This window comes from Morchella sextelata (assembly GCF_020137385.1).
Source record: "Morchella sextelata strain SCLS chromosome Unknown scls_22, whole genome shotgun sequence".
Lineage (NCBI taxonomy): Eukaryota > Fungi > Ascomycota > Pezizomycetes > Pezizales > Morchellaceae > Morchella > Morchella sextelata.
In genome coordinates, this window is record NW_025408637.1 from 722,711 (window position 1) to 749,096 (window position 26,386).

General features: G+C 47.5%; 5 protein-coding genes across 5 annotated transcripts; 2 read left to right on the forward strand and 3 right to left on the reverse strand.

Annotated features, from left to right (window-relative positions):
• Positions 1-786: 786 nt before the first annotated feature.
• H6S33_007106 (uncharacterized protein) lies at positions 787-1,134 on the reverse strand (the record flags this gene model as incomplete). The annotated part of the gene is made up of 1 exon (XM_044838451.1): positions 787-1,134. One exon carries the CDS (start codon positions 1,132-1,134, stop codon positions 787-789), a length of 348 nt encoding a protein of 115 aa, XP_044689270.1.
• A 1,016-nt stretch (positions 1,135-2,150) lies between these two features.
• On the reverse strand, positions 2,151-2,528 carry H6S33_007107 (uncharacterized protein; the record flags this gene model as incomplete). Its single annotated transcript, XM_044838452.1, has 1 exon — positions 2,151-2,528. The coding sequence occupies one exon, from the start codon at positions 2,526-2,528 to the stop codon at positions 2,151-2,153; it is 378 nt and encodes a 125-aa protein (XP_044689271.1).
• Positions 2,529-4,184: 1,656 nt separating this feature from the next.
• Positions 4,185-10,236, forward strand: H6S33_007108 (uncharacterized protein; the record flags this gene model as incomplete). The annotated part of the gene is made up of 8 exons (XM_044838453.1): positions 4,185-4,573; positions 4,628-4,758; positions 4,823-4,999; positions 5,117-5,141; positions 5,203-5,772; positions 5,824-7,630; positions 7,690-9,094; positions 9,221-10,236. 8 exons carry the CDS (start codon positions 4,185-4,187, stop codon positions 10,234-10,236), a joined length of 5,520 nt encoding a protein of 1,839 aa, XP_044689272.1.
• Positions 10,237-14,095: 3,859 nt separating this feature from the next.
• Positions 14,096-16,133, reverse strand: H6S33_007109 (uncharacterized protein; the record flags this gene model as incomplete). Its single annotated transcript, XM_044838455.1, has 2 exons — positions 14,096-15,916; positions 15,975-16,133. The coding sequence occupies 2 exons, from the start codon at positions 16,131-16,133 to the stop codon at positions 14,096-14,098; spliced, it is 1,980 nt and encodes a 659-aa protein (XP_044689273.1).
• Positions 16,134-21,376: 5,243 nt separating this feature from the next.
• Positions 21,377-22,470, forward strand: H6S33_007110 (uncharacterized protein; the record flags this gene model as incomplete). Its single annotated transcript, XM_044838456.1, has 7 exons — positions 21,377-21,463; positions 21,536-21,542; positions 21,824-21,837; positions 21,897-21,938; positions 22,015-22,092; positions 22,169-22,201; positions 22,411-22,470. 7 exons carry the CDS (start codon positions 21,377-21,379, stop codon positions 22,468-22,470), a joined length of 321 nt encoding a protein of 106 aa, XP_044689274.1.
• Positions 22,471-26,386: the final 3,916 nt, after the last annotated feature.

Genomic DNA, 26,386 nt, shown 5'->3' on the forward strand with positions numbered 1-26,386 from the left:
CCCCCCCCCCCCGGGTTGTGCGGGAGAGGCGTCAAGAGGGTAGATCGCGCCGGTAGATAGTGGATCCGGGAATGCATCCATCTCAGGCGCAACCTAACCATCTACCACTAGCTATCGTCTCCTACTTTGCAGCTGGGTCAGGTCAGAAATGTCATCGTGTGAAGGCTGAAAGTTATTGAAGTGACCCTAACCCTGCCCGGTTATATAGTCGGAAGAGCCAATGTAAGATTGGGGGAGGGGGGTGCGCCTTTGCTTGGGCGATTTGCGGGCGTGGGCGCTGGGGTATGTGGGGGAAATGGGTGGCGGCGCTGTAGCTGGGGGTGAGGTTGGTTCAAGCAAGGAACGGACTCGCTCGCCGGTTGATGCGTTATTGCATAGAGTATACCTAGGCTCGTCCCCAACCTCCCCTGCTTCCATCCTTCCATTGGGGGATGGGTACGAGACTAGCAGATACCGTGCATGTAAAACAATCGATCACCTCCTGTAGCACAGTACAAAGCTGCATTGCGAGAAACTTTCACTTCGTAAACGAAGCCACCCCCGCCCGGTGATCTGGCTGCCGCTGATTAAAGCCCACCGGAGCGCCACACAGAGGCGGAATCACAACGGTTCAAAACGACGCACCGGAATATAGTGTTAAATCGCCAGAACGACGACCACACCCACCAACAACTCAACAAAAGCATATGCCTACAGAACGAAAACACACGGCATAAAAGAACCGCCGCATCCCGCGCACACGCACACACACGACACACCACCGCCCCACACCCCACGGCATCACAGCTACACCACGGCCAAGCCACCACCATATCCGGCCTCGTCCCCGGCCCCACCGCAACAAAGACACACACGCAAAACACCGCAAAAAAAGCCCAAGAACGGCAGCCACCCACCACCCACCAGCCGCAGCAGCACGCCCGACAGCACGGCCACCACGAGCAATGGGTATGTCTCGCAAAGTGGTACGTACCCCGCGAGATAGAACACCGTCTGGAAGAGGGATGTCACGACGGTGAATTTTAGAATGGACCTTGCGATAGTGGCCTGGAGCATGCTGGCGGTGGTGGTGACTTTGCTGTGCTCTGTGGGTGCTGCGCGGTGGCACGGGGTGGGGGTGGGTGGGGTGGACATTGGGTTGGGTGCGGTAGATATTGGATAAGTGATAGACGGTGTGTAAGAGATAGTTAGCGGTGTAGGGGGGCAGCGGTGGTTATTTATACGCTGGTTTTTACGTGGTGGGGTATTTAAGAAGTGCTGTATTCAATTACATCATTGTGTCCGGGAACTAAAGGGGATACAAAGCCGAGCGCACGTGGGGGGGGGCTCATTCTGACGGTGTAGCCCCTCCACTGCTAGTGTATACCATGTTTGCTTACTTACCCGACCACTTCCGCCGGCACACAGCTCGGGCTATCTGTTCTCTCCATATATAACATACACAAGACTAGTTCCGGAAATAGCAGATGCCACAAGGTCACCAATTCCCCCCTCCCCCCCCAAGTCAGTCAGTCAGTCAGTCAGTATCTGAGATCCTCTCATACCGGGAAACGCAAACTGATAATAGCGAGGAAGAATTCACCCATACCCCCAAGCCTTCCTACCTTTCTCAGCCCCAAAACATCTCCGGCCAAGCCCTGAAACCAGTCCTAACAACCGCCACCCCGAACGACCACGCCCCAGAATCAGCGATGGAAGAATCGCGTATTATCACTCGATAGCGACTTCCTTTCCTCGACGCGCGCCTGACCCAACTGATGTATGAACCACCGACCCAACGACCTCGAGCGAGGCGTCGCGCCCCTATCGGAAGCAAGGTCGATCCCCACCAGTGGAGCTCGTCATAATTGGCTGTAACTAGTAAATCAAATTGCTATGTGTCGCGAAAGGGTAAAGATTGGAAATGAGGTTTTAAAATATGGTATTAACTAGCTGGAAAAAAAAAAATCGACGAATAACATATATATCCCAACCTCTCAACAACAAGATAACAAACGAACACACAAAGAAAAGGAAAAAAAAAAAAAGAAAAAACGATGCTTCCCCGCGCCCGCACCCACCACATACATGCACACCCGCAAGCCGTACCGCACCCTCTTCAATGACTTAAACAAAAAAAAAAAAAAGAAAAAAAAAAACCACACCCCCCCTCAACACCACGGCCAGGCCACTATCACCCCCCTCCTGGCCCCCGGCCCCACCGCAAAATAGACATACACGCAAAACGCAGCAAAAAGGCTCAAGAACGGCAACCACCCACCATCCACCATCTCCACTAGTGCCAGCAGCACGGCCGACACCACGGACACCCCCGTCCAGGGGAAGGACCTGCACAGTGGTACGTACCCTAGGAAATATAGCACCTCCTGGAAGATGGATGTCAGAGCGGCGAATAGTAGAATACGCCCAGCGACAGTGGCCTGGGGCGTTCTGGACGTGGGCTCGGCTTCACTATCGTCTGTGGGTGCTGGGACGGAGGGGGCGACAGGGCACGGGGTGGGGGTGGGGGTGGGGGTGGGGGTGGTCATTGTGGTGGGTAATTAAGAGATGGAGCGGTAGATATTGGATAAGTGATAGATCGCGGGTAAGAGATAGTTGTTAGTGGTGTAGGGGGGAGCGGCGGCTATTTATACCCTGGCTTTTGGTGGGGTATTTAAGACGTGCTGTATTCAATTATCGGATTCGGGAACTACAGAGAATACAATGCCGAGTGCATGTGGGGGGGAAACTCATTGTGATATCTGAAGATGGTTTTGTCCAGTAGAATATGTATGCCTTCCTCTGCAGACCTGGCACTCGGGGAGATAATTGTCGCCAAGCATGGAATAGTGGTGCGGGCAGTCAATAGAAAAAGACGGTTTAGCAATTGGTACTACCGAAATGCCGCACATGGGACGGGGAAGGATCTTATCTCATCTCCCTTCCCCCGGGTTTGTAGAATATCTTCGATTGTAGTGAATTATACTCTACCGCGTATTATCTGGGATATGTGGATGTTGATGACTAATCACCGGACACTTCTGTTTAGTCTTCGAAGGTTTTCAAACTCGAACGTGGCATGCAAACCTCTCCGATACACTGTGTACAAGCTCTCAGTAGACATTAATTTCACAGGCGACGGGAGCTGGGGTAGGCACTTGATACAGACCACTAACTACTCAGGGTCAGGGGCGGAATATAGGCAGAGTCAACGACTAGGAATTAAACCCAATATTTTCATCTCCAGGCATTGAGACGGAGATCTAGATGTACTGCACCTAGCCTAGGATATGGAACCACTATTGGTAAATTGGTAACGATAATCGATTGGCAACTTTAGCTGTACTTGTCGGATGAGATATCTTGGCACCCAGTACGAGTGATAGACTGTGGCCGGGACTTGCAGGGAATACTTCCAATCGCTCAAGGGGATAATACTATTGTCCTGTCTCCCACGTGAATCTGTATTTGTTTTTGCGGCAATCGGGCTTCTCGGTAGCTTCCGCATCAGCCTCATCATGCGCGAAATCTGCCAAGCTTCTTCACTCGGCAAATCTCTTGGCACTTGATTACGGATGTGGGATACGGACGGTTACACGGGAGTTTATAAAGAAGCGGGGGAAAGTGTATAGCTAAGTGATGTAGGAGTCCGGTGCTGGGATATTTATCATGTTTTCTCTCTCTCTTCAATAGCACTTCGTTTATCATCCTTTGTTTCTCCGTCAGACACAGGATACCATCACCACTTCCCTCCATCATTCATCTTCGTTCGTGAGAAATATTAGTGGAGAAGTACCGCCTATACATCTAAATTCAATCAATTGGAAGAAAATTTCTCGATACATGGAATTCAGCGTCTTGTGTCAAGTTATGGTATTTATCGACGGGGAGCAGTCGTGTGAGCACTCAAGACGGCGTTTTAAGAAAAAGGTGAGCGGAGATTCCACCTCGCCATGAATTCCGAAACCAGAGGGACACCGATGTAACCGTAGACTAACAGCTTCTTCTATTTCTATGGGCAGGATATCGCCTGGGTCGCTTCCGATCAATTTTGGAGCCATACCTGGGATGTTAATGTAGGCGACGCTTAGGCCTTGGCGCCAAGCCCTATAGCTGCCTGATTGTTTCCCCTCTTTTCCAAATCCACATCTCTCCTAGCTTAACAGCCTCATTTTTCGAGACAGAGCAAAAACCATCTACAGATCATGGCCGAATTCGTTGGTCTAGTTGCTAGTATTGTTGCCCTCACAGAGCTCACTGGAAAGGTCATTGGGCTGGGCTCTCGCTACATCTCGGGGGTGAAGAGCGCAGAGCAAGACATGAAAGCTCTCAACCTAGAGCTCGTGGCTTTGGCAAGGGTCCTCAAAACACTCCAAGATCAAGCAAACCGGAATTATAGTCTCGTCGAGCTTCGTGTACCAATCCAAGAATGCACCAAGCAGATGAGGGAACTTGAATTGCAGTTGCGGCCGAAGAAGAGAAGACTGATCAACCGATGGAAATGGCCCCTTAACGAGACACATACTTCTAAGGTTTTAGAATCCATCGAACGCAGCAAGAGTCTCTTTACGCTAGCGTTGACAGCCGAGCAGTTGTAAGTTTAGCTGCCTCATCCCCCAGTTACGTAATTGATATTAACTACTTTTAGTTATGTAACCCTCGCGGTCGAGGTTTATACCCGGAATGCGGACCGGAAACTTGACGATATCAAGTCCTCTCTCGCAGCAGAGCTCGCCATCGTAACTAAGCAAAGAGCTTTGGAAGAAGAGCGTCACAAGGGTAGGGCCTACTCATTCCTCAATTCTCTATATGCTACCCCTCAAAATGCTTACCCCCGTCAAAGTTAAGGAAAGGGCGGCAATCTTAGAGTGGCTCTACAATCATTCTTTCGATGATATGCATTGCCAAATCAGCAGTAGACGACATAAGCATACGGGACAATGGCTTTTCCGGGAACAAAAGTTCAGAAATTGGATTAAGGATCAACCAGACTTTAAATTACTATGGGGTTACGGAATACGTAAGTATTAAGCCGTCATCCTCCACGGATTGATCAGGAATGCAAATCTTAGTTTGTCCGACAAGGCTATACTATTATCGGACATTCATTCGCTAACCAGTTCTCGGTTTTAAACAGCGGGCGCGGGTAAGACCTTCATCAGGTATGATAATCTATACAGCTGAACCAATATCAAGACAGTTAATTGGAGAGAAACTACATAGCTCCTTAGTCATTGACACTCTGCAATCAACATCGCAACAGTCCTGCTCTGCCGTGGCATATATTTACTTTAATTACAACGAAAAAAACAAGCAGACGGTACCGAATGTGCTGAAAAGCCTCATCAAACAGCTTGCTCGTAAAGCGCCTCGAGTTCCTGACAAGCTTCAAACTCTGCATGAGGCATACAAAGAAACACAGGAGCGACCGAGCGTGAACGAGTTACAGCATGTCCTGGTTGCGGTCATAGAAACACTACCAAGAGTCTTCTTTGTTTTTGATGCTTTAGACGAATGTGATGAGACCAATAGATGCAAGGAATTTCTCCCGCTATTTCACCTTCTCGGTACTAGAGGTGCAAGTGTTTTCATAACAGGTCGACCGTATCCGCGAGATATGCAAGAGTCTCTAAACGCCAACTGCGTAACCCAGATTCAACTTCAGGCACACGAGGAAGACTTGCGAATGTACATAGAGCAGAAGATAGAGGATAGCATACATGCTAAGTACTTGATTCAAGGAGAACTACGAGAGGACATAGTTAAACGATTAGTGGGTTGTTGTAAGGGAATGTAAGTTGTCCACGCCATATCGTTTCTCTTCCATTCTGACCTGCACGTCAGGTTTCTACTAGTGCACCTCCATATCGAGGACCTCTGCAAGTATACATCAGTGAAACAGATACGAAGCGCTCTGGGTGAACTTGATTCTTCCTTGAGGCAGGAGGATGCATTAAATGGAATTTACAAACGTGCCCTAAGCGATATCGGGAAACAGCACAAGAGCAGACGTATCCTTGCTTTACGGACCCTAGCATGGCTTTCATGGGCCCCGGAAGTAGATAAGACCGAAGCCCTTTCTCTGGCGGTTGCGGTTGAGGACGGAATGGCTGATTGCGACGATATCGATAATGAAAGTTTACCGGATGTCACGATGATTCTGGAGGTTTGCAAAGGCCTGACAATCATGGATGAAAACACCAAACGGATCACTCTCGCGCATTACTCGGTCAAAGAATATCTTGTCGGAGACCCTGACTTCATTAGTCGGGCGGGTATTGCTATCATAAACACTTGCTTCACCATAGTAGGCCTCAAATCATTGCGTCATTATTACCAGATCCTCAGGTTTAAGCCAAATTGGGAGCTACCCTGGTTGCATGCAATTTACCATGTTCATGATCATATACGCACCTTTGATCGCAGCCTCACGCACGGGCCATACCTAAAGTTTTTAGATTCACCCACCTTCTCCATCTATTATAAAGCCTGCTGGTGTCTGGGGATCAATTTGGGTATCTACAAGCTTCCTTCTGCGCTCCAAAGATTCAGACCATCTTCCTTCCTACACGCAGTTAGTATTGGTCACGTGAGTGTCGTAAAACACTACATAAACCTAGGCGTCGATTTCTCAACTCCCACATCCAGCGGCAATACAGCACTATACATCGCAGCACTTGAAGGATATGAGGAGATAGTGCAGGTGTTACTAGAGAATCACGCAAACCCACATGCCAATGTGTCCTATGGCGAAACAGCGTTGCATGTAGCATCCAAGCAGGGGCATGTAGCAATACTAAGCCTATTGCTGGCTACGGGTGCGGATATAACTTTAGGGAACGGCGTGTCAGGGAATACACCGCTGCATGAAGCGGTTGAGAATGGGCGACTAGAGTCAGTTAGATTCCTGATTGATAAAGGTGCTGAAATATCGATCATGAACCAGCTTGGGAATACGCCTCTACATCAAGCCTCCTCACTTGGTTTACTGGATATTCTTGTCATTTTACTAAACAGGGGTGGGGACCCTTGGCGAAGAAATTACGACGGATCTACAGCATTCGAATTGGCTGTAGATCATGGCCATATTAACATTGTCCGTTATCTATACACTAAGCGCGGCCTATCGCTACGCCCTGGGGTTCCAGGGGCGCTGATGCTGCAGAGAATCTCGAAATGGTGCCCTCGGGCTCTCCATCCTCTGCTAATGTCAATAACAGACCCCGCAGCTCGTGGATGGGGGGGACATCCCCCACTCATCTATGCCGTCCGACACAGCTTCAGCGATGCAGTCGTACACCTACTGGAAAAAGGCGCGGATATATCTGTGAAGGATAAAAATGGAAACACCGTACTCCATCATGCCGCAGGGGACGCAGATATGTTTCGACTGCTATTGGATAAGGGTGCGGACATAGCCGTTGCCGGAAATACATTACTTCATCGGGCTACATACAAGGGTTATCTAGACGTCGTCCGTATTCTCCTTGAGAGGGGTAGTGACCCCTCTGCACCTGACTCTGCGGAGGACAGTCCTCTCCATATGGCCGCATCTCGAAACCATTCAGATTTGGTTACTTGCTTGCTGCAATTCGGTGCTGATCCGTCTGCGAAAAATGCTTCAGGGTACACGCCTCTGTATCATAGTGTGGTGAGAACACCTGACCCTTTTTTTCACGCACAAGTTGGTAACTTTAATATATATACCAGTTTACCTGCGCCGGACAAGACTTCGGGTATGGTAGAAGCAGAGATCTTTCTCAAATAGTTCATACTCTTCTCCCATACTGTGATGAACCCTCGATTCAAGACAAAAATGGAAATACAGTTCTTCATATTGCTGCAGACAAGGGTTGTCTGAACCTTGCGAATGCATTTCTAGAGAAAGGAGCTGATCCGTCTTTAAAGAACCTCAATGGAGAAACCCCTCTGCAGCTTGCGCTGCAGAATGGTCACGAGAGGATAGCTATTTCACTCATGAAGAGTGGTGCAAATTTATCATCCATAAACTCCGTTGGATCTACACCACTCACCATTGCCGCAGGAAAGGGAAGTCTGGAGGTAGTTCGTGCACTCCTCGCTGCGGGCTTAGAGGTCTCGGCAGTGGGAAATTATAGGAGAACAGCGCTACACAATGCAGTAATCGGAGGTCATCATGATGTGGTACTCAAACTACTCGAGGCTGGTACTGATTTGTCTGTACAAGACAAAGATGGGTTTACCCCTTTACACCACGCAATTATTGATTCGGATGTGGATATATTCTCCATACTAGTCAGAGGAGGTGCTGACCCATCACTAACACTACCGGGTGGGCGGGGAGGCATCCACATTGCCGTATTGGCAGGACGATTGGATGTGGTGGTTGAACTTCTCAGCCGTGGCGTAGATGCGTCATCACAAGATGATGACGGAAATACAGCACTCCATATTGCAATAGACTGTGGTCATCTCGAGATCGCGCGTATACTGGTGTATAAAGGTGCCGATGTCTCCATAGCGAACTTGGAAAACTATACAGCTCAGCACCTTGCACTGAACAGTGACCATATTGAGATCTTTGATATAATCTTTCCACACGGTGCTCGACCATTGGAGCTCACGAATGATGGCTTTACGGCTTTACACCTCTGCATACGGTTTCCTGAACGTGTGCAATCACTCTTAACGCAAGGCATTGACGCATCCTCCCGCTGCGCAGAGTTCCAGCGTACACCCCTTCACCTGGCTGTAGAAGAAAAGTGTTTAGAAACAGCTCGTATCCTACTTGACGAAGGATCCGAGCTGTCAGCAGTGAACGTTGGCGGCGAGACACCACTTCATCTAGCTTCAAGCAATATCCAAATGACACGGCTACTTTTAGACAGGGGCGCCGATGTGTCTGCGCGAGACAAACGTGGCCGGACACCATTACACCATGCAATATCAGCAGGTGTGGCTCTACTTCTATTAGAAAGAGGGGCGGACCCGTCATCACAGTCCCTAGGCGGTCATACTCCATTACACGACGCAGTAAATAGGGAAATACCAGAGCTTGTTCGTGTCTTATTGGAACGAGGGGCAAGTCCATCAGCACAGGCACGGGATGGCTGTACATCACTACACTATGGATTTTGTAGGTATGAAATAGCCAAACTTCTATTAGAAGGTGGAGCAGACCCCTCCTCTGGAGACTTATGTGGAATAACCCCACTTCACCTCATCGCTTTTGGTATTGGCCGGAAATTTACTTTCGTTTCAGCCAAGGACGATGGTGGCGGTGATGGTGGTGCTGAACAGCCCGATGTCTTCAAACACCAGTTCAACAAACATGAAGATCGGAATAGGGTAGCCAGGGTTCCAATTACGCTATTAGACGGTTCCGAGGGGTTTATTCAATACTGGATTGGCAACCGGTCTGAAAGAATACACCCAAATATACAGCTGGATGTGGTCATGCTACTCCTTGATTCTGGCGCCAATCCGTCAGGAAGATGTTCCTCCGGATGTACACCACTACACTTTGCCTCCCAATTTAACAAGGTTGATATTGTCCGTGCTCTTCTGGCTAAAGGTGCAGACCCATCCCTAGTTTGCGCCCATGATGAAACACCACTCTCGATTGCCATACGGTTCAAACGTAAGGACGTTGTTCGTGCTCTAGTGGAGAGTGGTGCAGAGGCCTTAAGGGCTGTAGAAAATCGTAGCAGCCTACTTTATGAAGCCATACAAGGTGGTCATGAAGGCTTGGCACGATTGTTGTTAGAGTCTGGCGTGGACATATGTGGAACAAACGATTACGGCTTAACGCCATTACATCTCGCTATACAGGCTAAAGACATTATTATAACCAACCTCCTTCTGCAACATGATGTCGATATCTCGGCGCGTAGTCCTTCCGGCTTATCACCACTTCATGCGGCAGCACATTCCTCTTCTGGGGTCCCCATGATATCAGCTCTCCTTAAAAAAGGCGCCGATATATCCGAACTTGATTCCGTTGGGATGACTGCTCTCTATCATGCCACACTTGCCGATAATATACGTGTATTCAACTTTTTGATAGAGTGCGGTGCTCATCCAGCTACAAATCTTCTGAGTCTAGAACCGGAGTCTTTTATGGCACGCCTTAAGACCTTATGGGAGATATTGAGCCTAGATATCTACGAACATCATAGTTTACTTGTGCAGGTCGGTATCAATCTTTCAGTGACCATGGACCGAGCTTCAGAAGACAGTGTACTCGAGCAACTCGAGAACATTTTCCTTTCCGCTTGAGGCGACAGCTCCCGATGATGACAGGATCGCGGTTGGTACAGGTGTCGGTAATCTCCACACTCGCAACTTGTCAATGTTGTCGTAACATACGTTTCTTATGTTGTTGCGAAGTGTGGGTCCTTCCCAATTCATGTTTCGTCAATCTCCTTTGTTTACGTGCTCTCATATAACTCATTTAAAGTCTGTTCAGTGCGAATCATCTCGAATTTTTTGTACACCAAAGAAGTGGCCGCGCAAACTGTAGCATAGTTCTTACTGGGTACCATATATAGGATCAGGCTGTTCTATGGGTAGATAATATCAATAGGGGTGACAGGCCACGATGCTATCTTCGCTTTGTCCTGCTTTTATTCTATTCGAGTCACCATTATGTACCATATGTACCTATTAGCACCCCCGGAAGTCTTACATCACTCTTTTTGCTATGATGTGCCATCATCTTTCAAAGCGCGGCAACTGAAGTTCCGAATTTCTTAAACCCTTGATAATTACACAATACTGGCATCTTGTACTAAAGAATGCGAAAATGGTGGCCTCTCCTACAGATATCATTGACATGACATGATTACGTCAGCCATGCTTCAACGAAGATACAGGTATTGTGACAAATGACCTCAAAATAAATGGGCACGAAGAATTTCAAGACGCTGTCGAAACAAAATCGCTTTACACTGCCTCAAGACCCTTTATCCGCGTCACGCTGTGTTTGGGTTGTGGGGGGGGCCGGAGGAAGATAAGATGATGTGCATGTTGCTAGCGCGCCAAGCGATCCGATCAGATTCGGTCTGCTATCTAATCTCGAGGGGCCGGTCGCTAAGATATTATCCACCATCTAATCTCATCGGATCATCTAGCTATGCTTGTGCTGCGACAGCACAGAACCCACAAGCACAATGTACTGTAAGGTACATATAGAGAAGAGATGTCTCGTTCTCTCGCTAGAGGGGATAGCGCATAAAGATACTCTGTCAACCTTATAGCAATTTCTTTTATATCAGTTCGTTCAAGCATTGTTGGGGCTTGTCCCATGCCAACCTTCTGCATGTGCTAATGGAATATTTCGGATATGCACCCACTGGCAACGACTCTGAGAAAAGCTATCGATCAGAAAAGGTGTTCGGTACATATCTTAGGTGGAGTTTTTCAGTCTGAGCTGGGCCCTGAAATCGTTCTGTTTTGGAGTCGGAGGCTTCGTGCATGTGCGTGTGATGTGGAACCACCGCAGACCTCAAAGAAGCCAAGTACCTGTACATTAAACATCTTTAGTTTTTTTTTTCATTCTCCGGAAACACTTAAATTGAGATCGCGCAAGGAGCGATCTCCACTGTTTTGTGCTCAAAAATACTTAGAAGAGCGTCGGAGTTCACTGTACAACAAGCTTGCGATATCTCAATCCAAAAACCTAGATTCTAATGACAAGATTGAAGGCTTAGAAAAGCGTGGTGGTGAGGCTGAGAGAGGCGCTAAGCGAAGTGAATGAGTTGTAGTTCGAGGAAGCGCGAGATTAGCACAGGTTAAGAGGCAGAAGACTCTCCTCTCCTCGTTTAGAATTACCACCAATAATTGTATCCAAGTCACAATTACAGATACTTCAAGCCTTGCCCACTTTTCCTTAAACTTGGGATGAATAGTGGGCGCGAGACAACACCTAACGAGATCTCGAGAGTATAGTTAACAAGTCTCTAGACTTTGCTTTGCAGGGAATTCCGGAAACTGTCTTATTTTGAGACGTAAGGATTTTAGTATTCCCGCCCACTTGATGTAGTCCTGCAATCCCGACTCGCACACGGAGTCCTCGAAATACAGACCCGGAGGTGCATCATGAGATATCACTCGCGTAGTGCCACCACCGCAGGATGGTTATCCCGCGAGCTGGGCCTTGGTTCTGCAGGCAATACTCCGACGTACAGCCTCGCAGGTAGCTGCAGATGTAACTATACTTTGGGCAACCTTTCCCGCGACTGTACCAGGTCGATTCGAGCTCTTTAGACGTAACCACCATCTCGGGGACACTTGACCGGTGGGTATAATACTAAATAGGTCTCTATCATGGAGCGCATATGCGACAGGAAGAGATAGACCCGTTGTCCCCTTTTCAGTGGTTGTGGATCTCGTGTCCTCGTGGCTTTACCGCTTGTGTACAGCCACCCGCTTGCCGCGCTGCGCTTGGCGTGCTTCCAGTCGCATTAATATTGTGGCAATTCGAGCTGTGGTTTGGCTTATTTGCGATGGGCGGCGGGCAAGAGGCTGGAAAAGGCGAGTGGCCCGTAGTTAAGAAGTCCGGTAACTTTCGTCTCGGGAAAGACACCCAATTATCCAATATTTCGGGATTCCAATGCTTCGGGATGAGTACCCAATCCAAACCAAATCTACATCTAACTCTCATCACGTCTCATCTCATCTTGTGCCGCACCCGGCACCACTTTCAGTACCAGCGAACGTGCAAGTGGCCCTGCACCTCCCAGGTCCTCTTCGCTGCAGCCCTTGAACCCCATCTGGCGGTGCATCATGAACTATCACTCGGAGACCCTCCTCCGCTGGGTGCCCGGGGCTTTTTTTTTTTTTTTTGTTTAATTCATTAATTTGGGTGCCGGGGTTGTTGTCCTGCGCGCAGGGTGGTAGATGGCTGGCGAGGCTTTTTTTAATTTTGGAGTGTGTTGCAGGTGTTTTGTTTTTTTGGTGGAGGTCGTGGATGGTGTACCGGAGGTTGTGGGGGAGATAATGATTTCGCAATTTATGGCAAGAAGATCGCCATGGAGATTAAGGTATCGACTCGCCATGCCTCGGTGGTGTCGGTGCTGGTTGGGAGTGCGTATAAGTCCGTTTGTCGACGACGGAGGTGCATCATGGGATATCACTCTGGGTATGAGAGCTGGTTGATTGGTGGCTTGGCTTGGGCATTATGGGTTATTGTGCGGTGCTGTGGTTGGCGGATAGTAGCCTGAGAGGTTTCTAGTGTCCCTGTAGCGGCGGCGAAGAGGAGATTGAGTGTTTTCCGTATAGCCTACCGTCGCCGGAAGGGTTCACGGTAGTGTCTATACGCGCAGACTCGTTATTAGCGGACACCTCAGTCCTCGGTGCGCCGCCTCACCCGTGGGCATCACCGGGGGGCAGTATATCTGAATCCTGACGAGCATCCTCTCCTCCGACCGCCCACCACCGACGCCCGCGAAGACTCGCTGCCATTACACCGAACTAGCCAATTCTACGTCACTGGCATCCATAGGGGGGTTTACGAGTCAACTAACCGCGATTGGTCTCGACTTCTCCAACTAGGTGGGGTGTGCTGGTTGGGACGCCGTAGAAAGCACGCTTAAAGAGTTGAATTCCATAGAATGGAGGTTCGATGAGTCATTCGACGCACCCCCACGACTGCCCTCGATGAGATCACTGTGAGCGCTGGGTGAGGGGCGGTGGCTCGACTTTGTCGTGCTCGGGAGGTCGGAGGACAAGGGAATACTTCTGGGTGCGCGAGGGGTAATGGTGCGAGTGAGATGTCGTGATGCACCCCCGGGGGGAAGGATGGGGATGAGTGTGCGGCTGATTGGATGATGGGCGGGATCTACGATACCCCGGAAGGCGCAGCTGCGAGAAAAGACACCCTGGTAAGACACCACAACCACGGCACAGCGACATCTCACCACAACACACCACATCACGTCAGAATCATCTTTACCATCACATCACGCACATCACAATCACTACGACGGAACTACGAATGTTACAAGAAAGGAGCGATTGATTAAACTACCCTGCGCCCTACAGGCAAACTTACAACAACCCCCGTTTCTATTCTCCCTTTAATCCAATTCCCCACCCCATCCCACATCCCCATCGCCAATCCCCCCCCATGCTCCATCTAAATCCAACTCGCCAACGCCAACGCCGTCCTCGCCCCATTCATGCACACCACAATCCCGCCCATGCGTTCCCTAATTCTCAACGCCCGCGCCCGATCCCCCATCCGCACACACTCATGGAACTCAGCCTCGAGCGCGTCAAACGTGTTGTTCAGGTCGACCATGTGGTGCAGCAGGATGCTATGCTTCATCGTCGCCGGCGAGACGGGGCGAGCAGCAGTGGTGGTTGTAGTGCGGGAAGGCGAGGGAGTGTCCGAGGTGTCGGAGCCGTCAGAGTCGCCGGACATGGACGCGTCGTCTTCGTAGGTAGAGCCGGCATCGGAGCACGATGAGGGGGACGGAGACATGAACTCGTCGTCGGTGGTCTCCGGGTCGGAGATGAACTTCGGGTCAGTGATAGTCTCGTCGTCGCTCGCCATAGCCTCCTCATAAGAGTTAACGGCATCGTCGATGGTCATGTCGCTATCTCCGTCGGGCTCATGATGCGCGGAATGGGTGGACTCGGGAGAAGAGAGAACCCCTACAGCCTCCACAGCATGGGCAGTCTCCTCGACAGTGATGCTAGCAGCGGAGGTATTGGAGGTAGTCATATCGCTCTCCTCCTGGTCGGACAAACAATCAGTGGAATCCACAGACTCGGCAGCGTGCACGACCTCTACGGCATATAGAATCCCTGTCATTTCTGCGGCTTTGACAGCCCGCTTGAAAATGATGGGGGTAGGTGGTGGGGTGTTATCGGTGGTGTCGGTATCTTCGCCGTGGTTGTTGCAGACAGACTCCGTAGCCCGAACAGACTCATCGCCAGACTGAGAAACGTGGACACCGTAAAAGGCCTCCGCGAGGATAGTGCTAACTGCAGTTTCAAGGATGGTATCTTCGGTGGTCATGTCGACATCCTCGTTGTTGGACACAGACTCGGCATTGGAAACCGAATCCACGGCAGAAATAACCTCCAGAGGAATAGTCGAAGTGGTGACAGTACCAGCAGACAGAGCTTGGACAGCTTTGCAAGCTTCGACTGCATTCACAGTCTGCAAAGAACTCTCGGAATCCGCAGATCCCGCCGAATCCGCAATCTCCACACCCCCAGCAGCACGAGGAGCGTCAAGAAAGCTCCACTGATGCGCACCTCCACCCACTGCCGCGGAGGGAACTTCGTCGATAGTCATGTCGATATCTTCATTGTTCGACAAACTCCGCGCTCTCGAAGTCCCCACATACACCACGCTTAGCACAGAATCCTCAGAGGCCGCAGATCCCACCGAATCCGCAATCTCCCTATTCCCAGCAGCGCGAGGAGCGTCAAGAAAGTTCCATTGACTAATATCGCGACTCACGGCTGCAATGGGAGCCTCATCGGTGGTCATGGTGACGTCTTCGTCGTTGGAGACCGCTTGCTCTTTAGAGACAGCCTGCCCTTCGGAGATAGCTTGGTCGTTGGACTTAGCCGGAGTCTGTACTTTGGAAGATTCCACATACACCACACTGAGAACCGAATCCTCAGTGTCCGCAGAGCCCACTGAATCTGCGATCTCTATGGCCCCCCCAGTACGGGTGGCTGCCACAGTGGCTTCGATGACGCTCCACTCACCCGCACCCGCACCCGCACCCGCGCCTGCGCCCGCACTCGTAGTCGTACTCGCACTCGCGCTACGCCCCCTCCTATTCCCATTATTATTCCCAGGCCCAGGGCCAGGCGCAGGTACAGTATAAGAACCCCCAGAGTCCTGCTCCACCCTCACCCGCGCACGCTCCGCTTTCTTCGCCTTGAGGCCCTCCCAGTGGTGGATTGCGGCCGCGTTGACGTTGGATTTGAGTTCCTTTCTGCACATTAGCACAGATTAGTTTAACTGGGGGGGGGGGAGGGGAGAAACAAACCCAAGTCGGCCGCCACAACGTGCCCGTCCTCGGGTCACAGCCGGCCCATTGGATGCGGTAGGAGGTGAAGGTCTCGGAGAGGATGCACTTTACGGGCCAGGGCTTGGTGATCCAGGTGCTGGGAATGGAGAGGGGCGGGGTTGGGTGCTGGTTGGGCATGGGTGTGGTTGTGCGTGTTGTTGTTATATCGTGATTTGTTATGGAGAAGGGTTGTGGAGAAGGGTTGTGGTTGTGGTTGTGGTTATAGGAGGGGGCGAGAGTTATATGGTGGTTTGGTTGTGTAATTATGGTTGTGGTTGCGGTTGCGGTTGTGGTTGTGAGATTTAACCAACTAGTTCGGAATGAGTGTTCGTGGAAGAGACAGCTAGAGAGGGGAGGAGGGAGCTGGGTATTTATACCTCCACCCCACCAAGCACCAAGCATTTCGGGGCTTGGCACTTGGGTGTGGCCGGTTAGTGCCCTGTGGGTGGTGTGTTGAGTAATTTTGGTGGGTGCTAAAGCTTAGTTGGCGGGCAGTTGGACGTTTTGGTGTGTCAGTGGTTGTAAATGAGAGTGGATGGATAAGGCAGGGGAGGTGGGAGAGTTTGGGGGGGGGGAGGGGTGGGTGTTGGTGAGGATTGTAGAGCGTTGGAATGAGAGTGAAGAAACGGTGGAGGGGTGGACAGGCATCTTAGGGTGTCACTCGATGTGGTTGTGCAGGATTTTGGTTGGTTGAACATTCCGCACTCTGACGTTTTCTTTACACTCTGGTAAGGCCGGGAACCTGACAATAGACAAGATTGATACTTGATAGCTGTTGATGAGGGGTACAACAGCAGCCATTCTATTCTGGGACAAGAAGATATGGAATGTGATCGATGGTTGGTAAGCCAGAGCTCACACTATCTGGGGCCGTCCCCGTGGTTCGGTCAGAGCACGAGGATGACCGGTTGGTTTGGAGAGGTCCAAGGGTCGAGTGCAGTGTTTGCAATAAGACGTAGGTTTCGTGATTGAGACTAGATAGTCATGAGACGGTTAGTGCAATTTGAGTTTCAGCTGCAGGATATGGCGTTTATACCCAGCCATGTTACACCGGAAATAGACACGAACCAACGAAGTAACTGGTACGTATTATCTCTCCGCACCTTCAAAGTAACTTTCAGCCCCTAAATAATCGCAGTGAACCCTAACCCGCATACCGGTTTGTATCACCGCTTCAACCATTTTGGAAGCGGTGCTTAGAAGGTGAGTACGTTTTGAAGGCTTTGCTGGTTCACATAATATAATACGATACTGGGTTGCACAATTTCCAGCACTGGTTGATTGTGATGAGTATATCGGCGTCCGTCCGTATGAATGAATGTTCGTGCATGGAAACTTAGTGTTTGTCGACTTGAACTAGAGCATCTCAAACAAACTACCGGTGTTTATTTGTGATAACATTAGGCTTTCTTTAGACGCCTGGCCTGGGATCCTTGTTGTAGGCCCGGGCCCATTGAAGCCCTAGATCTGACCGCTATAATACCGGAAATGGAGATAAATCGCGGACGGCAGCACGATCGTGAGACAGGTAATAATTGACAGATACCCTGGTGTTTCTTCAGGTCTTGCGCCTTCCCAAAAAGGTAATCATAGGAGGCTTCCTATATTGGTGGCGGCTTTCCGGAGATGTGCGTCAAAGGATACGCGTATCAATAGTAAACTGAATCCATAATAAACAAGAAATGCGTTGAGTTTAAAATACAATAGTTATAAATGATTGTTTAAAGTAAGCATTGTTTGGCCAAAAGTAAGTTCCATGAACTCGTACTCGGTAGTAACCCAGGATTTTTGGGGTGCGGCTTTGATGTGGAACACCCAATCTCTACCGTTAAACCTTATTTAAGTGAAAGACTTCATTTACACGCTTGAAAAAGCTCCCAGACATAAATCAAAAACCAACTGCGAATATGATCTTCCTAGATATGTATATATGGGATGTTGCTCGCAGGTTTCAATGGAGTCTTTAGATATAGAGTAGTCGAGTAGTTGAAGTTCATTGGCACCGTTAAAGCAGCTTTCTCGTGCTGCTCCATTTATTTGCTAGTGGAGGTTTGGCTCAAATGCATCCCCACAGACACCTTCATGGCATAGAGGGAGCTGGACTATGTGACAACAAGCGATCATTATTACATGTAGCTATGGTAGGCGGGGCGGCGATCATGGCCGTCTAGCTGTGCGAACACATGAAACGTTATTACCACGGCAACAGAAATAGGGGTGATATTCGTGCGGTGGTCTTGCATTATAGATACCGTCTTCTCAAGAATGATACATTCCCCAAGATGCCGATATAGGTCAGTCATCTCGAGAAGTAAGTCAGACAGGTGATACGCATTACAGGAAGAATGCCATTTGTCCAAACTCTCGTCTTCTAGAAAATGTCATTGCGCGAGCATAGTACGCAAGACTGCAGATGAATCGGCATTAGGTCTTTAATGCCGTCTTCTTAGGATTGCAGTAGCGCAACCATAGCGTGCAAGACTGCGGGATGAGCGGTATGGTGAAGAAGCTGGTAGCACGGTGGTAGGAGTACCGCATTCTATGTCACATTACCTAATTCGGAGTGCGGTAGGGGGTATCGAGGCACTGTTGAATGTAGAATAATATGTCTTGCTAGCTGAGGTAGTCGTCTTACCATCGCTCTACCGTATTTCTTCGATGATTATGTACTACAGAATACCAGACAGAGAGAGTCTGGCGACGGCATGCCATATAATGTCAGTTTTCTCCCTAACCGTTAGAATACTGATATGCTACTGTATTCTCCTCGAGGTTATATTCCTGAGAGTGTAGTTGGGCTACAAGATTACTATTTTATGCCCTCTCAATGCCGTAGAGCTATGGTCTGATGATCGAATCCACATTTATGATCATGTCACCTTCTCTAAATGTTTACTGGTACGAGATTGCTCATGCCATGCACAGTTGACCAGATCTTATCTAATCAATGATCATTTATTATGATACATACTCTACTCTAGATACAACACTCGCCAAAATTCTAATTACATAACCCTAAGCCTGATCTTGATCCCATCAAGGAAGGGGAAAGTGACAAGGAAAGCAAATATTAGAGTGAGGGAAAAAAAAAGGGGGGGGGGAAATCATCGCGACGAGAAAATCTTAGAACAAACTTGAGAGACGAGGGAAAATGATCGGGAAAGGGAACAACGAGTAAGCAAAGAAAAATGGGGAGTAGAGGAGCTGAAGGCGACAAGAGATCATAGAACAGAATGAATTACAAGAGGAGCAGGAACTAAACCTGTCGGTGATAAAATCCCATCAACAAGTATCTCAGGAAAGTATTTACTCTGGTGTAACTCTGCATGCATGGTGTAATTTGAATTGGTCCCCTGTGAATCTAGAATGGGATAGCACTGAGCACAGTATGGTCTGTAAGCTGTAAGAACGTACCTTCCAATCCCGTATTGTTTGTGTAAAATCTCTACTCCAAATACTTTTGCAGTTTATTCAGAGATTCTGCTTTATACACTAACGAGATTGCGCGATCATTAAATCTCTTTACGCGATATCGATACCTACCAGAGGCCACAAAATCGAACTGAACGTTTCCGCGTTGAAAGTCGGGACAAAGTAATATCTATATCCAAATTAATTGCGTGTTATGTGTTTTATTCCAAGAATTCTGGTTTTGTTGAGGCATAACGCCAATGAATGTGATTAGGAATGTTGTCACGATGACCTCTTCCCCAGTATCTAGCTGTAAATTTAGTGTTCAACGACCGGGTATTTTAACCTGCTGTTAAACTTAGTTTAAATGAGAAATAAGAATATAATTTACATAGTTATACCTATTTCGGTAATTACTGTGAATTATATCCTTTAGAACAGTTATATGTAATGTTTATCGTTTGAATTATATTTAATTCCACGCGGTTTCGAAACATATTAACTCCTATTAAAAGACCCACTAGTGAAAACTAGCTGTAATTGAAACCCCTTGCCGACTTTGTTGCTATTCACTGCTAGGCATTCCGTCATGCCCTTCTCGCTGCTCCCGGAAGGGCCTATCATTAAAACCAACATATTACCCACTTGAGTAAGACTGTCAACTTCGAACCCCACTGTGGTGATGTACATGCCGGTAATGCTGTGATATGCATTGTGGTACAAGCCAAAGCTCTTGAAGAACACTGAATAAGGAAGCGAGACACTCTTAGTGTACACTGGTGTTGACTCTGAACGCAGTGTCGGAAGCACACCATTGACGAAATTAGACAAGAGATAGGTACGAGTTAGTGTAATAAGCTCCGACTCCGTGATAATACGGTTCCTCCGATGTAAAGGTCAGGAGGAAAGGAATTCGATGCTGCCTTGGTAGACGATTCGGCGCACACAAACTTTAGGTAACTGCGGAAGAAGACTTTCTGACAGTATATCCACCGAGTCGTAATCTGTGAAATAAACCCAGTCTTTTGACAGTATCTCCGAAAAACCGATAATATCTCAAGTGCCCAAAAGAATGAGTTCAGGCAAGTCTGAGCACTGGGATGGGTAGGTGCTGCTGCCGGGCATATCTTCTTCAAGTTGTCTAACGTTATCTGGTATTGCAGAAGCAGGTAATTGTTTGGGGAAATGCCAATGCTAAGCGATAGTTCTGTAGCTTTTAAACTTGTAATATTGTAAACCGGATTCCGCTCGCTGAGTGACTGATGATGCCACTAAGACGAGGCAGAATCCTCCCTATTTATACATATTGGAACCTATGCCAAGGCCCGCTTTCTAATACTAAAGAGATAACGATAATAGAATAAGATAATCAACCCGAAGATAACCCCAGTAGAAAAGCGCCCCCGCATAGTTCCGTTCCTCCATTCTAATCTTAACACGTAACCATAAACCCCGCAATTGCCAGTAACCGAGCTGTATCATGCTATTGTCCTAGAGCTACTTCCCTAAGTAGAATGGCCTGCAGCCATAAGCCCCGCTTCTATTCCGTTCCGGGTGAGACACCCAATAGTAAGCGTGCCCTCACAACAGCCTAATACTAGTGTGGTTGCACCCGGTGCCCCCACACCCCTCGGTACCTTTCTATGCTGGTTCCCTCGTTACCCGACCGTACTCGCATCACAACCCATCACTCATATTATCCCTGTTCCTTGACTTAGGAGCAGTGTTCGTATTTCCTGTAACAGTAATAGACTGTTTACAATACCTGAATATATTTTACCCTCTGGTATTATGGGAACAGACATTACCGAGCTTCTTCAGTCAATTCCTACAACTTTGACTCGACCATATACGATATTCCCAGTGAAATCTCAAAATTTGATGCAATCCAAAGTAGTTAGGAGTACTTCGTTTCCCACCCTTGCAAGCTCTCCTGAAGTAGTGCATACGCTCTCCAGCCAGACATTACCATGGCAGGGTTGTATCTGTTATGTCCCAGCGACGAACGCTCCCCAGTCAGGAACGGTCGTGAATGGGATATCCTATTCACGAATGGGGTATGAATTTAGCCCCCCAATCATGAACGCGTTGTTATATCGGACAACACTGGTACTGAGAGTTAGCACCAGCCCAAGTGTCGGTCATGTTAATGCTGGTGTCGGCGTGAATGTCGGTATTGTCTTTGGCACCCGCTTGTTGAATCTCAAGTCACTGAGGAATTATCCAAACAAATACACTACATATATACTCAGATACATAATGGTGCTTGAGGAACCTCTTGTACTAGTCTAGACCCAATATACATGCATCCAAGGCTGGAACACAAGGTTTAAGTTGGTAGGCGCGGGTGTGGCGTTCCTGGCTGGGGGTTCTATCGGCGAACGCTCCGGTATACAATTGCGTTCCTGAATGGAGAGCGTTCGTCGCTGGGGTATAACATATCGGGTTGTTGATAATTAGACACATGCTGAAATGCGGAATCAATTTTAGATCATTGAGCCACAAACGGGAATACTCCGACTTATTGAAATAGTATGCCAACTTTAATGTTTCTGTTTTTGGAGGTGTCGAATTGGAAGAAATGTGTACTAAACAAGCTTTTATTTAGGATAAAGGGAACGTCTTCCGATCGTTTTCCTTTAGAGTCTTCATGGTATTCGGAAGCGAAGAGATACCACTAGGGGTTGTAAGCACCCAAACTTCCATCAACCCTTGATATTGGGACGTCGATAAATCGGAGGCTGTGACAAAGAGTATCATAGCCAAATGAATCTCATCAACAGGATTTGCAGAAGGTATATATGGCCCATCGGCTACTCGTTCAACAACAATAGCTGCCTCTCTTAAAACCTCAAACTGCCCTATCGCCGGTAATACCCCTGTAGTGGTTGTACTATACTGTCTGCCACCCCTACTGCTGGACATGGTTCAAGCGTAGCTGATTCATATCCCATAGTTGTATCCAGTTCTAACTCTTCCACTGATATTTCTTCAACCGCTTTAGTATTTTGTTTCTTCGGCGGCTCTCGATTTCCAACAGTCCTGTTATTCTCTTTGTCGCTGATGCTCTCCAGGTCCGGATCTTCATTATAATTTATTCCCATAATGTTGACAGATAGGGATGGCTGAAGCACAGACATCGGTGGCTGAATATCATGTTCGTGTGCTATTGGAACAGGATCCTGTACCTGATCGTCAACATCATCCTCGAAAATCTGCAATTGCTGGAACTGTGACAATAGGTTAATCGGCCTCCTATATATTCTCTGGATAGGCTGGCTGAGGCAGATGGACACCCAACTACACGATGAGTTTCTGAAGAACCACCGAGTTGGGTAGGCACTATCGGAATATACTATGAACTATCGTAAACAATCATGTAGCCCACTACAATAAATTCACATAGACGCTCAATAGGTGCATCGGGGAGGTCATCATTAATTCCCTTGTGTGTTATGGCTGATCTAGTCAACCTGATAATTCGGCTTGTCGGGGAAGATAAGGCAGTTCACAGGTCAAGAAAATAATATTCTCTAACAAACTGGATTATCCCCGGATTGACTGTCTTCCTGGGCTGATGGTCAATTCAGGAATCTGATAACATCGACTAGTAAATACCTGACTTGGTTGGGAAGTATAACCGACAAATCTCAAAGAGTATTTTCAGAGTCGGTATGTTAATAACTGCCATGGATACAAAGCCTCTACTATCAGTAAATGTTGATATCTACAGTAGAATCCCGATAGTAGCATACTCGATATAATTATAGTCTCGATTGTAGCGTATGATCGGGCAATCTCAAGAAATTTGCTAATGGAAAATTTGTATATCCCGGGAGTAATATATGCTAAATTCGGCAACAAAATATATGCTAATATGAATAGTATTAGCAGTCCCAGATGGCCACATACACAGTATAGGCAAATGCGTGAGGGTAAAAAACATTAATATTGAAGTATTTTAGGGTTTTTTTGAACAATCTAATTCAATATTTCCGCATTTTTGAACTTATACGATGTCACAAAAAGCCACCCTCCGTCCCCCTTTTTCTGCCCCTGCCACTTCTGGTCTCTCTTCTGTTACTGTCCGCCATACCTGGCCCCAAAAAGAAAAGTTAGAAATCCAAACCTACAGTAATCTACACCCTGATAGAACATGGAAACAGTTACAGCAACGGTTTGCAGATAACCATACGGAAAAGACAACATATCAGTCACAAATTAGTCGTTGGGAGAAAAGAGAGCCACCCGCGTCTAATGAGAAGTTTAGGCTAGAGCAAAAAATTCCTAAAAAAGGCCAAATTTCCCGAACTTGAAGCTGCATTATTTGAGTGGCATCAACAGATTTAGACTCGGATCAATATAACAGGCATAAGCCTACAGCATAAGGCCCAATTCTTTTTGGTCAATCTGCCGATGTATAAGGACCTGCCAGAGTCCGAAGAGCCAAAATGGTCAACGGGATAGCTATCAAAATTCAAGAAACGCTATGGTATTCGTGAGTTTATTCAGCGTAGGGAAGCTACATCTGCTACGGACATTTAGGACGTAGAGGAATCTATGCATGAGATACAGGAAATTCTTATGTATAAGGAGCAGAACTAGTTTACAACATGGATGAGACGGCATTGTTTTGGCAAATGACACCTGATATATATCTCACAACCGAGCAGCTTTCAGATTTCGAAATGAACAAAAATAGGACGACGGCTGCCTTGTGTGCAAATGTAGATGCTAGTGATAAATATCCCCCATAGTTTATAAGGAAGTCTCAAAATCCCTGAGCATTTAACCCACGTTAAGGTGCTATTCCTTTTACTCCGGATCACCTCTGAACATTAACCTATGGATCAAGGTATGTGGTATCAACCATCGCTCCTGAAAAATTCGTTTTTTTTTTGAACCTTCATTTTTCAGGTATTATACGAGCCTGGAATGCCTACTACTGATGCCACATGATCCTTTACCTTACCAAGTATCTAGACAAAGACTCTGCCTTGATTGAACCCCATAAATATATGAATTTGCTACATGCAATTTCCTAGGCCAAAAAGGCATGAAGGAAGGGAGTTAAGGAAATCACCATTCAGAATTGCTTCCTTAAGGTGAAGGTTAAGGTACATGGAATGGGACTACCTGATGCTGATAACCCACGCCTTCGATACCCAGCGAGAGAGATGAGAATAGAGATTAATAGGTTGGAGGATAAGTTAGAAGCAGTTTCAAGGGCCTTGGGTACTCATGATCCATTATTGATAGACCAGTTACTGGATCATGCAGATGAAATAGTGCAGGATGAGGAGCTTACTGAGCGGAAAATAGAGGTATTAACACCCTTCTATACTGTGCTGCCATCAAATAATAGTTAATTGAATTCTAGGACAGAATTATACAATAATATCATCAGGCTGAAGAAAGGGTTGAGGAGGAACTAGAGGATAGACCTGTTGAAGTTATATCCCGTAAATAGTCACTGGTGGCCCTAGAGTACCTCCATCTATATGGGGTTCAAAAGAGGATGAGGTCGCGGGGGCAGAGTGACTTAGAAGGGAAGAGAAATCAGCTATCCAAAGGGAATTGCAAGAGAATGGGAAGAAAAGAGAGAATCATTGAGGGATATTTTAGAAAAGTGTAAATATTCTTATATATCATCTATTCCATTCTCACTATAATCTGTAGGCCTCTAATGGCAATGGTTGTTGTGTTCGAAGCCATAATTGATCCACCTGCGACCTCCCTCGAACGCGATCATGAAATATCAATCGGTCATCTTGACGCCGAGCTTGACTCTCCAGGTGCCAAGCCTGCTTCACTAACAGCATATTCCCGATAGTGAGATGTCCTTTCTCATTCCCAAGCGTATACTATTATCCGCAATCCGCTGTATGTAGGTCAAAATACCTATTAAAAATTGGCGGATATGAAGGGTTGAAAGGCAGGCTAGTACGCTTCCTATATTCCAGTCACAAGAGATTGAGAGCTATGTTGATTAGCTTAAAGATACGATAGATAATGTGGCGATATTCCTGACTTGACCGTCAATACAGGGACACAGTCAATGAAGGGATAATCTAGTTTACCGGAGAATATTGTCCACTTGACCAGTAAATTGGCTTATCTCCCCCCGATAGACGGTATCAATAGCTGAACTAGAACTTGACTCACAATGTCCCGTCGTGGTTGATTGAGTTTGTGGATGAATTTTATGACTAGCAGCAGTAGCCTATAAGAGACTGGGATGATACGAAGGGAAGTACCTAGACAGAGATTCGCGTATCCCATTCCCGTACCCGATTCTGAATGCGCATGGGTGTATCATGAAGTACGCCTAAACTGCATATGCCTTATTCTAATCCCACTATCCTTATATGCACTCCTTATCCTCCAAATCTCTCATCCTCATCGTAATCCTCATTGTTATCTTAATCCTCACCCAAATTCTCATAATCCTGAATATCCTCTTCATTCTTGTATGGGTATCATCGTGCACTTTACAATTGATACTATTTTAATTGATACACTGGATATCAAGAAACATGACCAGAAGCAAGATGTGAAGAAGTACGAGCTATTCTGGATGGCGCATATCATCTGCAAGAACTCCCCCGGTGAAGCTTTGTAGCCACGACTTTTTACTCACTTCAAATATCCCTGGCGATACCAACAGAGTCAATCCCTCTGCTTCCAGGTGCAAAATCATGTATGCGGTCTTTAAAACCCTTGTGATCTACTCCACACCCCACAATCAGGTTTATTAATCTCAATTGCAGTACCATAGGAATGGCCAACCATCCCACGCTCGTTGAATTCGGCATGAAGAAGCTGGAACATTTATTGAGCTTATCGAGAACGGTTGGGAAATTGAGGTTACTGTTCGTGGAAAGCCCAATTTCTTCGTTTGGAATTTGGAGCGTTGCTACAGCGTGATGATTTACAGGGAGATTTTCCGAAGTATGTCGTCGATAGTTGTTGGGGACAAT